General features: G+C 43.1%; 1 protein-coding gene across 1 annotated transcript in view; it reads left to right on the top strand.

Moving 5' to 3' along the window:
- Window positions 1-15,298, top strand: part of KCNT2 (potassium sodium-activated channel subfamily T member 2) — a 337,774-nt gene that overhangs the window by 193,772 nt on the left and 128,704 nt on the right. The window contains exon 10 of the mRNA XM_084851494.1: window positions 11,252-11,432. Within this exon, the coding sequence (XP_084707620.1) occupies window positions 11,252-11,432 (181 nt within the window). The remainder of the gene's footprint in view (window positions 1-11,251; window positions 11,433-15,298) is intronic.

Below are 15,298 nucleotides of genomic sequence, written 5' to 3'. Positions count from 1 at the left end.
ACCACAAAAATAAATGATAAAGCATCCTGAATGAGGCAGAACCATGGAAGCCTCTTTCATGGGGGGAGAAAACTTTCAGGAAATTGGAGGACAGATTTTGGCAGAGCATTAGCTCCACCTCATCCCTGGAGCTTGACACAACACTGTCCCCAGCTGCACTGCGGTAGATGCAAATTGGGGGCCAGCCTGCCAAGGCAGTTGATGCAGCACGAAAACCCCCAAAACACTTAGCAAAAAAGAAAGAAGCTGTGCTACAAGCCCTGCCAATGGGGAGCCCTACCTGGGAGAAACTGTTGAGAATTTCTCCTCCCCTTGGGGAATTCATTTTTGGATGGTATGACATGTAGAGGCATTTTTCCAAATGCAGTATTTTTCTTCGTACTTGTGCCTCTCAGGATAGCAGCAGAAACTGTGATAAAATTACTCAAAAAGGCAGGTGCAAACTGCCCTCAGATATTCCCCAACTAAAAGCAATTCCGGGGTTAACGCCACACACAAGGAAACAAGGCCTTCACTAGCAGTCAAACTGAAGTCCTTCTAAACTTCAGTCCACCTGAAGAAACTTCTGCTGTTGTATGCCTTGAGAAGAATTAGTCAGCCTCATTATTTTGTTGTCTCCTTTGGTGTCTGATCTTCTTTTATTTTCTGTCAATAAGGAAGAACTCAAATAGGGTGTTTTTGTTTTGTTTTTTACATTACACTTAGGAAAGATGTACTTGGGAAAAAGATTGGCAGTAGTTTTGGCATAAACATGTAATATAAACGCCTCTTTAGAGGAACTAGATAAAGATGTCAGTAAATAATGACTCAGCACTACAAAGTTCAGGTAGTACATTAATGTGTGTAATCGTCAACATTAGCAGTCTCTCTCAGTCCCTCTCCCCCCCACACACACACCTCCCGATACACACTTCCTCATCTGTCTCTGTGTTCATTAATTCTGGATGATGAGAATTTCAGTTGTGTTGGATTTTTCCCCCTTTGTTGCTGTGCTGGATCAGACCAAAGGTCTGTTTAGTTCAGCATTCTGTTCCCACAGTGCCTGTGGGAAGCCCACAAGTGCACAGCACACTCGATCTCATGTTCCCCAGCAACTGGTATTGATAGCCATACTGCCTCTGAATTGGAGGTAATACATAGCCATCACCTTATCGTCCATGAATAAGTTAAAACTGCTTTCTCTCCTGAACCACTATGTATTCATAGCAGCAAACAAAAACGAAATTACATTTTTGAAAATGAAGTGACAATATGCAAACCTGAGCTGTCTGTTAGCTCTTTTTATCAAAGTGTTAGCCATAATTCTAAGTAATCATTTACGTTGTGTTGGTAACTTGAGATTCATATATGTGTCTGAGAGTTGGTCTACTCATGACGCATCACATGGAAAGCAGCCTAGCTCTTTCTGTTTAGAACCTTGAATGCTCTCTCTCTCTGGAAGGAAAGCTGGAGCACTTGCTTGTGGCTGCTTTTCCTGGACTGCTCCCAACTGTTACGAAAGACTGGCTGCATGAAACAACAGAGGAGGGGGGGAATTACCAGCAACTCATCTTTCCCTGGGAACCCAGGCAAAGCTGATGCGTGGGCAAGTACCATAACTGATGCCAATTAAGGTCTTGGGTGTGATCTGAACAATCCCCAAAGGAAAAAAAGATTCAAACCATGTGGAACTCTGTCCCCATAGAAGTGATTCTCTGTTGCACCTGTGTTCCTGAACTAATGTATGAATCAGCCATTATTTTGGCACAAATCAAAACACTAGATATAAATTAATGTGTGTTGTATAAATTTGTAAGTTATTCCGGTCAATGAATCCCAGTAAGCTAGATGTTACATAAAAGAAATTAAGTATTCCTTAGCTAGCAGGATTAGATAAGTAGGATATACAATGACTATGCATTTACACATATGGGGACATGCAACAAATTGTTGCAGTATATCCCCAATCTCTAACCATAGTGCTCCTATTTATGGCTCCAGCCTGCCTGGAACAGATGTCTTGTAGCACTATGTGGAGCTACAAGTTTGTTATTAGAGGGAAGAATATATAGAAATAGATGGATAGAGCATTCCTGTAGCAAGCAGAGGATAGGCTCTGTGGTATCGTTTCCTGTGCCCTGCTGACTTGTTCCAGGCAGGGTGGGAAGTGAATGGTGGTGTTTTGTTTTTGTTTTGTTTTTCCCCCTTTTTTATCACTATGATCCTCTTATTTTAATTTCCCTTCCCATTGAAACCAGTTGCATGTGTGTGTTTGTGGGTGGGTGGGATTTACTATGCCAGCTCCAGGGCTGGAGTAGTTTCCCTGCTGCTTTGGGGGCATTGGGGGGGGCTGAGGAGTCTTCCGATCGGGGTGGGCAACTTGTGGTCCTTGAGATGTTTTGGCTTACAACTCCCATCACCATTGGCTATGCTAGCTAGGGCTCATGGGAGTTATAGGCCAAAACATTTGGAGTCCAAAACAAGTTGCCCATCCCTGCTTTAAATATCAATGGGCCTCTCCTGACACCTCACCGCCCCATTCCCACTGAGGATCTACAGAGACAACACATCTCAAAATACTGGAAAATATAAATTGATTTTCAATAAACTCCAATGCATTTTGGCCCTGGTATTTTTAAGGTCCTCCTTCAGGGGCTATAAAAGAGACAATACACAAAATTAAATTTCTTAAAATGGATAATAAACAACAGCAAATAAATTCAATACAAACAGCATATGCCTTTGCTCTTACTAACTTAAACATTGCCTTCTGAGAAGTCAGAATAATATCTCTTCAACTCAATAATTGGAAGGCAAAATTATTATTGAAGGCATCAGATTAAATATCGTACACATCGGTGTTGGTAGTCCCTCGCTCAGATGCTAGCAAGTTCAGAGAGATAAGTCAAGGATCATTCTGGGTTATCCAGCTACACAGCAAGATCAAAGGAGTGTCAACCCCCGCCCCAGCCTCAATTATAGTAGAAGAAAGAAATCTGGTTCCTCATTAAGGCCTTGAGGGGCCAAAGCTTTTAGCCTTAGAATCTACTCTATTTCCTTTCTATATAGGGTCTTCGCATTTTCTGTGTTTAGCTTTTCTACTGCCTAGAACCCCATATCCAAGACAGTATGATTTTTTCTTCTTCCGTAAAATGATTAGTGGGGTATGCAATTTCTTGTTTCTGATGTTGCAAAGTTGTTCCCCTATCATTGTCTTGAGGATCCTTGATGTTTTTCCAACATAACATTTCTTACATGGACACTGGATAATATATACCACATTACTGGCATTACATGCGGTGAACTGTCTCAAGGAATGTTGTTTAGAGCTGGACAGATCCTCAAACTCCATCATTTTGCAGGTGTCTCTACAGTAAACCAGCTTCATGGATCACTGCCTTGTTGTGGCAAAGGGGCTTGCGTAACTCAGTGAAGCCATAAGCTATGCCGTGCAGGGCCACCCAAGATGGACAGGTCATGGCAGAGAGTTCTGACAAAATGTGGTCCACTGGAGAAGGAAATGGCAACCCACTCCAGTATTCTTGCCAAGAAAACCCCATGGAACATATGACAGGCTAAAAGAGATGACGCCGGAAGATGAGCCCCTCAGGTCAGAAGGTGTCCAATATACTACTGGGGAAGAGCAGAGGGAATTTCCAAGTAGCACCAGAAAGAGTGAAGCGGCTGGGCCAAAGCCGAAAGGACACTCAGCTGTGGATGTATCTGGTGGTGAAAAGAAAACCCAATGCTGTAAAGAACAATATTGTTTAGGAACCTGGAATGTCAGATCAATGAATCAAGGTAAGCTGGAGGTGGTCAAACATGAGATGGCAAGACTGAACATCGAGCTCTTGGGAATCAGCGAACTAAAATGGACAAGCATGGGCGAATTTAATTCAGGTCACCATTATATCTATTACTGTGGGCAAGAATCCCTTAGAAGAAATGGAGTAGCACTCATAGTCAACAACAGGGTGGGAAAAGCAGTACTGGGGTACAATCTCAAAAATGATAGAATGATCTCAGTACGAGTTCAAGGCAAACCATTTAACATCACAGTAATTCAAGTCTATGCCCCAACCACTGATGCCGAAGAAGCTGAGGTTGATCGGTTCTATGAAGACCTATAACACCTTCTAGAACTAGCACCAAAAAAAGATGTCCTCTTCATCATAGGGGATTGGAATGCTAAAGTAGGAAGTCAAGAAATAACCAGGATAACAGGCAAGGAAGGCCTTGGTGTACAAAATGAAGCAGGACAAAGGCTAATAGAGTTTTGCCAAGATAACATGCTGATCATAGCAAACGGTCTTTTCCAACAGCACAAGAGGCAACTCTACACATGGACATCACCAGATGGTCAATATCGAAATCAGATTGATTATGTCCTTTGCAATCAAAGATGGAGAAGCTCTATACAGTCAGTGAAAACAAGACCTGGAGCTGACTGTGGCTCAGATCATGAGCTTCTTGTTTTAAAATTTTGGCTTAAATTGAAGAACGTAGGGAAAACCACTAAACCATTCAGGTATGACCTAAATCATATCCCTTATGAATACACAGTGGAGGTGAGGAACAGATTTAAGGGATTAGACCTGATAGACAGAGTGCCTGAGGAACTATGGACGGAGGTCCGTAACATTGTTCAGGAGGCAGCAACTCAATCTATCCCAAAGAAAAAGAAATGCAAGAAAGCCAAGTGGCTGTCTGATGAGGCTTTACAAGTAGCTGAGGAAAGAAGGGAAGCGAAAAGCAAGGGAGAAAGGGGAAGATATATCCAACTGAATGCAGTGTTCCAGAGAATAGCAAGGAGAGACAAGAAGGCCTTCTTAAATGAACAATGCAAAAAAATCGAAGAAAACAATAGAATGGGAAAGGCTAGAGATCTCTTCAAGAAAATCGGAGATCTCAAGGGAACGTTTTGTGCAAAGACAGGCATGATAAAGGACCAAGAAGGCAGGGACCTAACAGAAGCAGATGAGATTAAGAAGAAGTGGAAAGAATACACCGAAGAACTATACAGGAAAGATCCTAATGTCCCTGATAGCCGTGATAGTGTGGTCACTGAACTTGAGCTGGACATCCTAGAGAGTGAAGTCAAGTGGGCCTTAGGAAGCATTGCTAACAACAAAGCTAGCAGAGATGACAGTATTCCAGCTGAGCTATTTAAAATCCTAAAAGATGATGCTGTTAAAGTGCTGCACTCGATATGCCAACAAATTTGGAACACTCATCAGTGGCCACAAGACTGGAAAAGGTCAGTTGACATTCCAGTTCCAAAGAAGGGCAATGCCAAAGAGTGTTCAAACTACCATACAATTGCGCTCATTTCACATGCCAGCAAGGTTATGCTCAAAGTCCTACAAGCTAGGCTTCAGCAGAATGTGAACTGAGAACTACTGGAAGTACAAGCTGGGTTCCGAAGAGGAAGAGGAACTAGAGATCAAATCGCCAACATTTGCTGGATCATGGAGAAAGCAAGAGAATTCCAGAGAAACGTCTATTTCTGCTTCATTGACTACACTAAAGCCTTTGATTGTGTGGATCACAACAAACTGTGGGAAATTCTTAAAGAGATGGGAGTACCAGACCACCTTACCTGTCTCCTGAGAAACCTGTATGAGGGTCAAGAAGCAGCAGTAAGAACCAGACATGGAACAACCGATTGGTTCAAAATTGGGAAAGGAGTACAACAAGGCTGCATATTGTTGTCTTGCTTATTTAACTTATATGCAGAGTACATCGTGAGAAACGCCAGGTTGGATGAATCATTCAGAGGTCAGAATTAAGATTTCCGGGAGAATTATCAACACCCTCAGATATGCAGACGATACCACCCTAATGGCAGAAAGCGAAGAGTATCTAAAGAGCCTCTTGTTGAGGGTGAAAGTGGAGAGTGCAAAAGCTGGTTTGAAACTCAACATTAAAAAAAACGAAGATCATGGCATCTGGCCCCGTATTTGATTATACGGACAAAGGTCCGTATAATCAAAGCTTCCCAGTAGTAATGTATGGCTGTGAGAGCTGGACTTTAAGGAAGGCTGAGCGCCGAAAAATTGATGCTTTCAAACTGTGGTGCTGGAGAGGACTGTTACAGGTTCCCTGGACTGCATGGAGGTCACATCAGTCAATCCTAAAGGAAATCAACCCTGAGTGCTCATTGGAAGGACAGATACTGAAGCTGAAGCTCAAATATTTTGGCCACCTAATGCGAAGAGAAAACTCACTGGAAAAGACCCTGATGTTGGGAAAGATTGAATGCAAAAGGAGAAGGGGACGGCAGAGGATGAGTTGGCTAGATAGCATCACCGCTGCAATGAATATGAACTTGAGCACACTCCGGGAGAGAGCGGAGGACAGGAAGGCCTGGCATGCTGTGGTCCATGGGGTCACGAAGAGTCGGACATGACGTAACAACTGAACAACAACAACTACAGTAAACACAGTGCCTGCTGGGATAATGACCCCTTGGTGCTGCTGCTTCTGGTAGGATATATCCCCCATATTTCTAGAGGCCCATCTACATGAGCGATTTACTCCAGCACTGCTTCATCTCGGAGATGTTCAGGTCACATGATATAGCTGCCACTTTGCAGCAACAGTGTGGTTTCATGCCTGAAAATACGCATTTTTGTAAAGGTGTTCTGCACCGCATTTTCGTCTTGCTGCAGCTTTGACACAGTTCGTGCAGTGTGCCCCGATTCCCCGAAAAAAATTTGGCTCAGTATAGTGGCTGTGCCTAGGGATGCTGGAGAAATTTGAGATGGACTAAAATGAGCTCGGATTTCTAAGAATCCAACCTGCAGAATCCGCTGTGGAGCAACCTCCTCAGACCGCATGGAGTCTGTGGACTTTTGGATAGTTTTTTTACTTTCCTAAAATTTACGCATACATATTTGTAGGAAAATACGGACGTTTCTGCTGAGGAAACATTGAATGGAATGGGGATAAAATATACTTAATGTTACGTACTGAGGTAAATTATGTAAATACTTATGCAAATACTTATGTAATTATTTGCGGATTTTTCTGCATGACGAAAAAAAAATCATCCTCACCCATCTGTGTGTGGACGACGGAACAAAAGGCACCTGGCAATCCGCAAAACACAGACGGAGTGGATTTTACACAGTCCATAGATCCCTAGCCGTGCCTAGGGTTGTGTTCAGGTCTTACATCACCACTGTGAGATGCCCCTTTGCTTCCCCTTGCCCCAGCCTCACTCTTTCACAGCTGTGGGGATGTTAATGCTTTATTTTCCCCCAAATGAACCTGTGCTTTGGGCTGACTGTTGTTCCTTTGAAATCTCCCCTTCCGCTCTGAAAACAGCTGCTAACCATGTCGACTTGGAAATAATTCCCATTGACTTCCACTGAGGTTCACCCCTTCACAGCTACAGAAGTGCGGAGGTGGGGGTGGGGGGATAAAAAGAAATGGCTGGGCTGGGAGGCTGCTGAATTCTCCTCCTGCTCTTTCCAGGTTAGGGCCTCTATGGAGCCTGGGATGCCACCATCGCTGCGGGAGATAGGGGTACTGTGGATCCTCCATTGCGCAGCCCGTTCCAGGCCCCATTCTCAGCTCTGGCCCAGCTGCTCTTGTTGAGCATGCTGCTCAGGGCTGCTGGAGCGATGAAGGTGCATGCAGGTGCTCACATGCACACACTCCTCTCCCTCAGTCTGGGCATTGACTTTCGCTGTACTTAAGAGTAGGATTGACCGAAGGCGGGCGGGGTGGGTGGGAAGCTTGTTGACGCCATGAGGCTTCACCTGTCTGCCACACAGAAGTGGTTCTTCCTCTTTGTTTCTTTTTTTGATACGCCACTGTAATTGACTGCATCTGTTGTGGAAGGAGCAAATCTGATATTCTGAAAACTCAGTTTAAAACAGGATTGCGTCGGAAAGTGTCTCCATTTAGATGACCCCAGGTTCTCTGGAAATTATTGCTCTGCTGAGGAGCCACTGCCAGGGGAGCAGGAATGGTGGTAGACCTTTCTGCTGCCACGATAAAGACACCTCCAGCATGGGCTTCCTTCTCCCCCTGTGGAGAGAGACGTCTGCCCATGGGGAGTGTGGTCTGTGATATCCTATGGCCCCTGGGATCTGAATTGCAGGGAGCAAATTGCACGTGTCTTTGCACCTTATTGTCCCCTTCTTTCCCAGTTGGAAAGTGATTGTTTTCCCCGTGCGATTCCACTGTGCCTGTGATCTCACAGTGTCATAGGAAACTGCTGCAGGTTAAGCAGTTTCTGCTCTGGTTAGATGAGCTGGGTGCCCTCAGATGCTCTTCAGAGTGATTCACTCCAAGTCTGCTCTATCCAGTGCTATGAACAATGCCTCAGGTATGCAATGAATCATTAAAAAAATTACGTATTATTCGTCATAGTTTATGCAAGGATATTCCTTCCTTTTGAACTTCATATTTATCTTATTTAAAGAGGTTCAAATGCAGCTATTTAATAGTAAGTTAACGTAACTTTTTTTAAAAAACAACGACGACAACCTGTAGCTTTGAAAGTTCGCAATATACCATTTGTCATGGGATATGCAACAGAAGAATCCTCAAAATGGCTTCAGCTTCAACCCACTGAAGTTTATGAAAAGACCTGATCATTTTTCCCAAGGTCAGTCTGAGTGTGAATAGGTATTTGCATGGCCCAGAGAATATCTGGCAGAAGACTGAGAATAAATTAATATTGTTGGAGAAAATAACAACAAAAGAGATATTTTGTACTGTAGGTATCCAAGCTTGACTTACATACAGAATTGCCTAATTAAATGTTGCAGCAGAGTATAAATGCAAATGCAAACTCTTAGCCAGATCCAGGTTTTCTCTCGCTTGAATTCTAAATGAATTGCTAACAGATTTCTTATGGAAAGGATGGGAAAAGAAGGCAATAAGTTATTCATGCTTGCAGCACATTCTAAACAATGCCTGCTCTTATGCTATGGGAAAAGTCTATTCATAATCTCTATGATCAGACAAGAGCTGTGTGAAGAATCACTGTATTTATATATATATATATATATATATATATATATATATATATATGTGTGTGTGTGTGTGTGTGTGTGTGTGTGTGTGTTTGCTTATGTTTTGCTACTTTGTATACTTTAAGTAACTGAGGGATGTTATAATGTAACTGAGTAGTCTAGAAGACTGGCTTAGCTACTCTGCCTTGGCCTAAGTCAGTTGTGGCTGCCTCGGTTACAGCTGCTCTCAAAGGAGGCTTCAAGGTGAGTTTGAAAATGTCTAGGGGGAGAAGTGTTATTTTTGTTTGGATTGGTCAGCTGGGTCCATGAAGGTGACTGGCAGTTAAAAGTTCCATGAGGAACAGGATTGTTCAGGAGATCTGAAAAACTGTGAGAGGCAATTGGAGAGGAGGGGAGTTAATGATTGTTGGCTGAAGCGAGAGAGCTCAGAGCTGGAGAAGGAGGAAGCCTTCCAGCCTGAGGGGGCTCCACTGGGAGTTCTGAATTCTGGAGCTGGTGGTTGAGGGGAGCCATGCTATGTGGTGGTAATAGTGGGAAAGCATCAAGCAGGCAGCAGAGTCCAGCACTAGAAGGCTTCAGGCAGAGGTCTGAATGGGGGAACATCAGCAGGTGGTCCCTCAAATAGTACACGTTGTTCCACCACGTTTGGTGGTAGCAGTGGGATAACCTGAAGTCCTGTTCCTCCACAGGCTGCCTCTTGGTAGTGCTTTATGTATATCACGTTCAACTGGCATTCATTGAGTCAAACCTGCATGCTCAGGAAAATGTGTCCTGCTGTAACAACACCATTTCAGATTGCGTGGTGGTGGTCGTTTGTGTGTGTGTGTGCGCATGCACGTGTGCACGAGGGGGGGGGGTCTGAATGCTCTCAGGCCAGAAAACTTCCTCTGCCTGCTGCTACCTGAGATTATTTAATTTGGGATTGAATTTGGGGCCTTCTGCATCCAGAGTACTCTACCCCCGAGTTATAGCCCCACCCCACAACACATGTAATATGTATGCTGAACTGAGAACTGGCATGCCACAGTTTGCTGAAACTGTGTTTTCTAGTAAAATTGTAATTCTTTGTACAGGGTCTCCTTTAGGGTCACTCAGTGAGCATAAAGGGATTAGTTGCCTTTTCACAGAGTTCTCATAGCACCTCAAACATGATGGCTTTGGACACTCCAAAAAAAGGCAGAAAGAGGCAGGCAATGTGCACCGATTCCCCCTTCTCCCTGCAGCTGCCTTTGCCCCTGAAAATCTGCTTGGGAGGATTGAGGGGCCTCTCTGGAACAGTGTGGGAGATGGCACTGGTGGCTTTAGGATGAAGGGGTACAGCAGGTCTGGATCCAATCCAATACTTTGTGATATGAAGCATTCACACTTTCAGCCACATGTTGCTGTAATTCCTCATTGTGTGATGTGCTGTTGACACTGGCATACGTGTATCAGCCCTTCATAGTTTCGTTTCATCTTGGTAAGTCTTAGTATCTGATATTAGCTAGAAGTTCCAATGGCAAAGTTAGTAGGCAATCTCAGAGCATTGTTGAGGAAGTACTAATATAGTTTAGCAGTCTGTTATTGAAAGCACACTGTGTTTTATCTACATTTAGCGTAACAAGAGCATGTAGAACTTAACAAAGGGATAAATTTGCTAATGGCACTGGCTTGCCAGATCCAGATCCATGTCCATTTTTAAAAAACCATATCCGTGTCCAGCTAGTATCCAGTAGCTGTTAATTTTCTTCATCCTATTAGTTGGTCTTGCCATTGGCAGAACCTGCCTAAAAGAATGAGGGACATAAGCCGATAACAATAGCATTTATTGTCTGTACTGTGCAGAAGTAACTATGCAGAAATATTTTAAATGGTAGTTTAATTCCCTATATATTACTATAATGAACTGAATTCTATATGCACTTTTCTACTCATCCCTGATGTTTTCAGTTGGAGAAATGGCTAGTCCTTCTTACAACCTTTGCCCTGACTGCTAATCAAATCTTAGTAACTCTAATGTCCCAGTGAACCTTTGAGATAAAAGGTAAAATGAAATTTGTTGATGTTGAAATATGTAAGCTTTTGAGATACACAGAACACTTCTTCAGTTGTCATGAAAAGCTGTACATGAAACTCATTGTTGTGAATTGTAAAATATTCTCGTGAATACCAGTATATTTACATGAATGCCATCAAATGTATCAAATAAGTGTTCCTGTCTCCAAGCATAGTTGTCATAGCTGTATTTATCTACCTAGTTACAGGTGTTGTTTTTATTTTTATTCATTCTTTTCTTTACATAGTATTTGTGGAATACAGCATCTGGAGCGAGCAGGAAACAAGCTGACTCTCTTTGACTCCCTTTATTTCTGCATAGTGACATTTTCCACTGTGGGCTTTGGGGATGTTACTCCCAAGATCTGGCCTTCAAAACTGCTGGTTGTCATTATGATCTGTGTTGCCCTTGTGGTATTACCAATACAGGTAAAAAGAATGTTTTTTTCATTATACAGAGGGATAAATACTGATTTATTTTCAAATGCCCATTTTACATCATCTTTTCAAAATAACCATACATTTTTGTGTTCATTTATATACAAAGAAATAATGACTTGGTTTCCTATTTACCAGAGAGGGTTTAAGAGGATTTCAAAATTCATGCATGAAGAAGTCAGCTTTTGGCTTTGTGCACTTAAAAATCTAGATCCTGTGCTTTGCTTTTTGAATAATCTGGAAGTTGTTGCTTAAGGCTGCAGTCCTATACACACTTACCTAGGCGTAAGTCCCACTGAATTCAATGGGTCGTATTTCTGAGTAGGCATGTATAGGATTGCATTGTAAATGTACTTCATTTTTCTTTTCTTTTCAGAGTTTGCATTATATAATGTATTAATTGTTTTGTTTTTCAAGAGGCTGGTTGGGAAAACCAACCTATTCAGAATCCGAAAAACTAATCTCTGTGTATGTGTTGCTGTTTCCATCCCACCGCTCCACGCTATCAGCCTGAAACCCTACCTATCTGTCTGTCTTTCTCTCGCACCCATGCACACACACAAGCACAGATGCACACAGATGTGTTTTTTTGCCATCCACACACAGATTGATGTACTGAATTCTCAAATGGGATATCGATTGTAAACAATTATTAATAACTTCAATAGCATTTGAATTTGCAATTTTTATTTTATCATTACAATAAAATGCAAGTGGCATTATTCCCACTCAACAAAAATACAACTGTTAATGATTTGTCCATAATCACCCAGTGATTTTTATTTATTTAGGATATTCAGCTGAAAGCTCTCAGAGCAGCTTACAATAATAAAACAATGAAACAATAAAACCTAAAAGGCCTGGGCAAATAATTTTTGTTTCACCTGGAGCTGAAAAGAAAACAAAGCTGGTGCCAGCAAACCTCCCTGAAGAGGTTACACAGAATTCCAAAGATGGTGTACCACACTTGAAAAGTTCCTGTCTCTAGGGATGGACTGATCAGTCTTTTTCTGGTCCAGCTTCTCCTGGATTCAGCCCTGAACCTGGATGCCTAGGTTTCAGCATTGGCCAGCTTGCATTTGCACAGCTGAAACTAATGTGCCAATTGTGCCCATTCCTAAAGATGCTTGATCTGGCCACAGTCACATGTGCCTTCATTACAACCTGTTTGGACTTCTGCAGTGTGGGGCTGCCTTTGAAAACTGGAAGCTTCAGCTAGTACAGAATGCTGTGGGCAGATTGTTGACCAGGGCCAGTTACAGGGAGTATGTGACTCCCTTGTTACAATAGTTTTACTGGCTACTGGTCTGTTTTGAGGCACAATTCAAAGTGCTGGTTACGACCTATCAAGCCCTATACGGCTTAGGACCAGGCTATCTAAAAGACCGCCTTCTCCCATATGAGGCTGCCTGGGTTTTAATATCTTCAGGGGAGGCATTTTTCTTGTCACTAGTGCCATCAGAGGTTAGGGATGTCAGAGGATTCTGCCACGGATCTCGGTGAGGCCGAATGCCAGTGCATTCGGCACCCCGAACTCTGTGGCGGAACGGTCTGCCCCCCCCTCGCAGATCCCCCTGGGTCGATGGCGAAAATAAGATGGCGGAAATAAGGGGGAGCGCAAGTAGCGTCCGCTACGCTATTTGCGTTCCCCTTTCTTGTCTTCGTCTTAGTCTGCGTAAATATTTACATAGACTAAGATGGCCAAAAATAAGGAACACAAATGGGCGGTGGCCGTAGCTGCCGCCATTTGCGTACGCGATTTTTTTTTTTTTAACCCAGACGTGATAGGCTATGTAAGTCTTTACGTAGCCTATCACGGCTGAATTCAGGGATGCAAATGGCAGCAGCTACGGCTGCCGCCATTTGCGTCCCTGCTAGCCAGTGGCTGGATGTCCGGCTGCTGGCGGAGCCGGCTGGTGGCTCCGCGGAATCCCCGCGCAGCGGAGCCAGCTGGCGAGGATTCCGGGGGGAGGCACAGAGTACCTCCCCCCGCAGCAAGGATTCCGTGGGGAGGGATGGAGCACCTCCCCCCCCCCAGCGGAACCCGGCGGAGCCAGGTAAGCGGGGTTTTGTACATCCCTATCAAAGGTACATTTGGTCGGGATGTGAGAGGGAGCCTTCTCAGTGGCTGCTCCCAGACTCTCGAACTCCGTGCCAAGAACTGACCCCTCTTTGTTGCCCTTCTGTTGGCAGGCAAATATACTTTTATTCAGACAGGCCATTGGCATATAAACTAATCTGTTGCTGAAGGTTTTTTTAATTGGTTGGTGCTGCTTATTTCTTCTGTTGTGTTTTCAATTGTGTTTATAATGTATTTATTTTTATAATTTTGATTATAATTTTGTGTTTAATCTGGATTTTATTGTTAGCTGCCTTGAACACAATTTTTTGGTGGAAAGGCGGGATATAAATTAAACAATAAAATGTCAGTTCTATTTCTGTTTCTGCATCAGTCAATTAAACATCACAGTCAATTAAAAACAAAAACAAATCTACACTACTGTTAAATATATTTTCCCCAACATATGTATTTTGTATGTATTTTATCCTAAAATACATATTTCTGTATGTATTTTAATCTAAAATATGCATTTTTGTATGGTTTTTGAGCCAAGAGAAAATCCTCAAGCATCTTTACCTGTCTTTGGTTACCACCTGACTCACCTCATATGTGGGCTTGATTCACAGCAGGCCGTACCTGAACGACAGGCCTACCTGAACCATGAGTATCCTACCATGGGTAAAGTTATGGACTGGACTTTGTTAAACATACATGGAACAAGAAAGTAAAATATGATGCAATAGAGGCCACACATTTATTTACACAGTCATGGAACTGCTAATAACAATTTCTGTTAAGCCAGTTGGGTGTCCCCCTCCTTGAACTGCGATTCCAAAAAACTTTTTGTTTTGTTTTGTTACTGTGGCTCTATGTCTGAGCTTTCAGGTTCACCATTCTGCTCATATCCATAATAGGCACTGTTCTCTTATCACACAGTTACACCCCCACCCCCCCCGTGCAATGTTTTTAAGGCTTCTGTTTCCGGTGTCTGAAAGAAGGCATGGCCTGCCTATAAGCTCAGGCCAAATGACTAAAGTTACCTTGTCCAATTTTTGTAAAAGAGAATTAAGTTAACTATGCTGCCCTACCTCACATGAGTGATATGAAAATGAGCCTGCTAGTGTTTGCATGCAAGGCTTAGGCCGGAATATTAAAGGCATTTTATGGGTTTAAACAATGAATGTTAGCAAATGGTAAAACATTCAGACTTTATTTTTAAGACAGTTGTATTTATTTTGACCCCTTCATGGATCACTGGCTTGTTGTGGCGAAGGGGCTTGCGTAACTCAGTGAAGCCATAAGCTATGCCGTGCAGGGCCACCCAAGACGGACAGGTTTATGGCAGAGAGTTCTGACAAAATGTGGTCCACTGGAGAAGGAAATGGCAACCCACTCCAGTATTCCTGCCAAGAAAACCCCATGGAACATATCACAAGGTTAAAAGATATGATGCCGGAAGATGGGCCCCTCAGGTCAGAAAGTGTCCAATATACTACTGGGGAAGAGCAGAGGGTATTTCCAAGTAGCACCAGAAAGAGTGAAGCGGCTGGGCCAAAGCCAAAAAGGACACTCAGCTGTGGATGTGTCTGGTGGTGAAAAGAAAATCCGATGCTGTAAAGAACAATATTGTTTAGGAACCTGGAATGTAAGATCAATGAATCAAGGTAAGCTGGAGGTGGTCAAACATGAGATGGCAAGACTGAACATTGACATCTTGGGAATCAGCAAACTAAAATGGACAAGCATGGGCAAATTTATTCAGGTGACCATTATATCTACTACTGTGGGCAAAAAT

Source organism: Heloderma suspectum, chromosome 4 (genome assembly GCF_057233095.1).
Source record: "Heloderma suspectum isolate Gila_16-S chromosome 4, 16-S_ref, whole genome shotgun sequence".
NCBI classification, from domain to species: domain Eukaryota; kingdom Metazoa; phylum Chordata; class Lepidosauria; order Squamata; family Helodermatidae; genus Heloderma; species Heloderma suspectum.
Note: the sequence above shows the minus strand (reverse complement) of the source record. Positions and strands in the feature narration are given on the sequence as shown.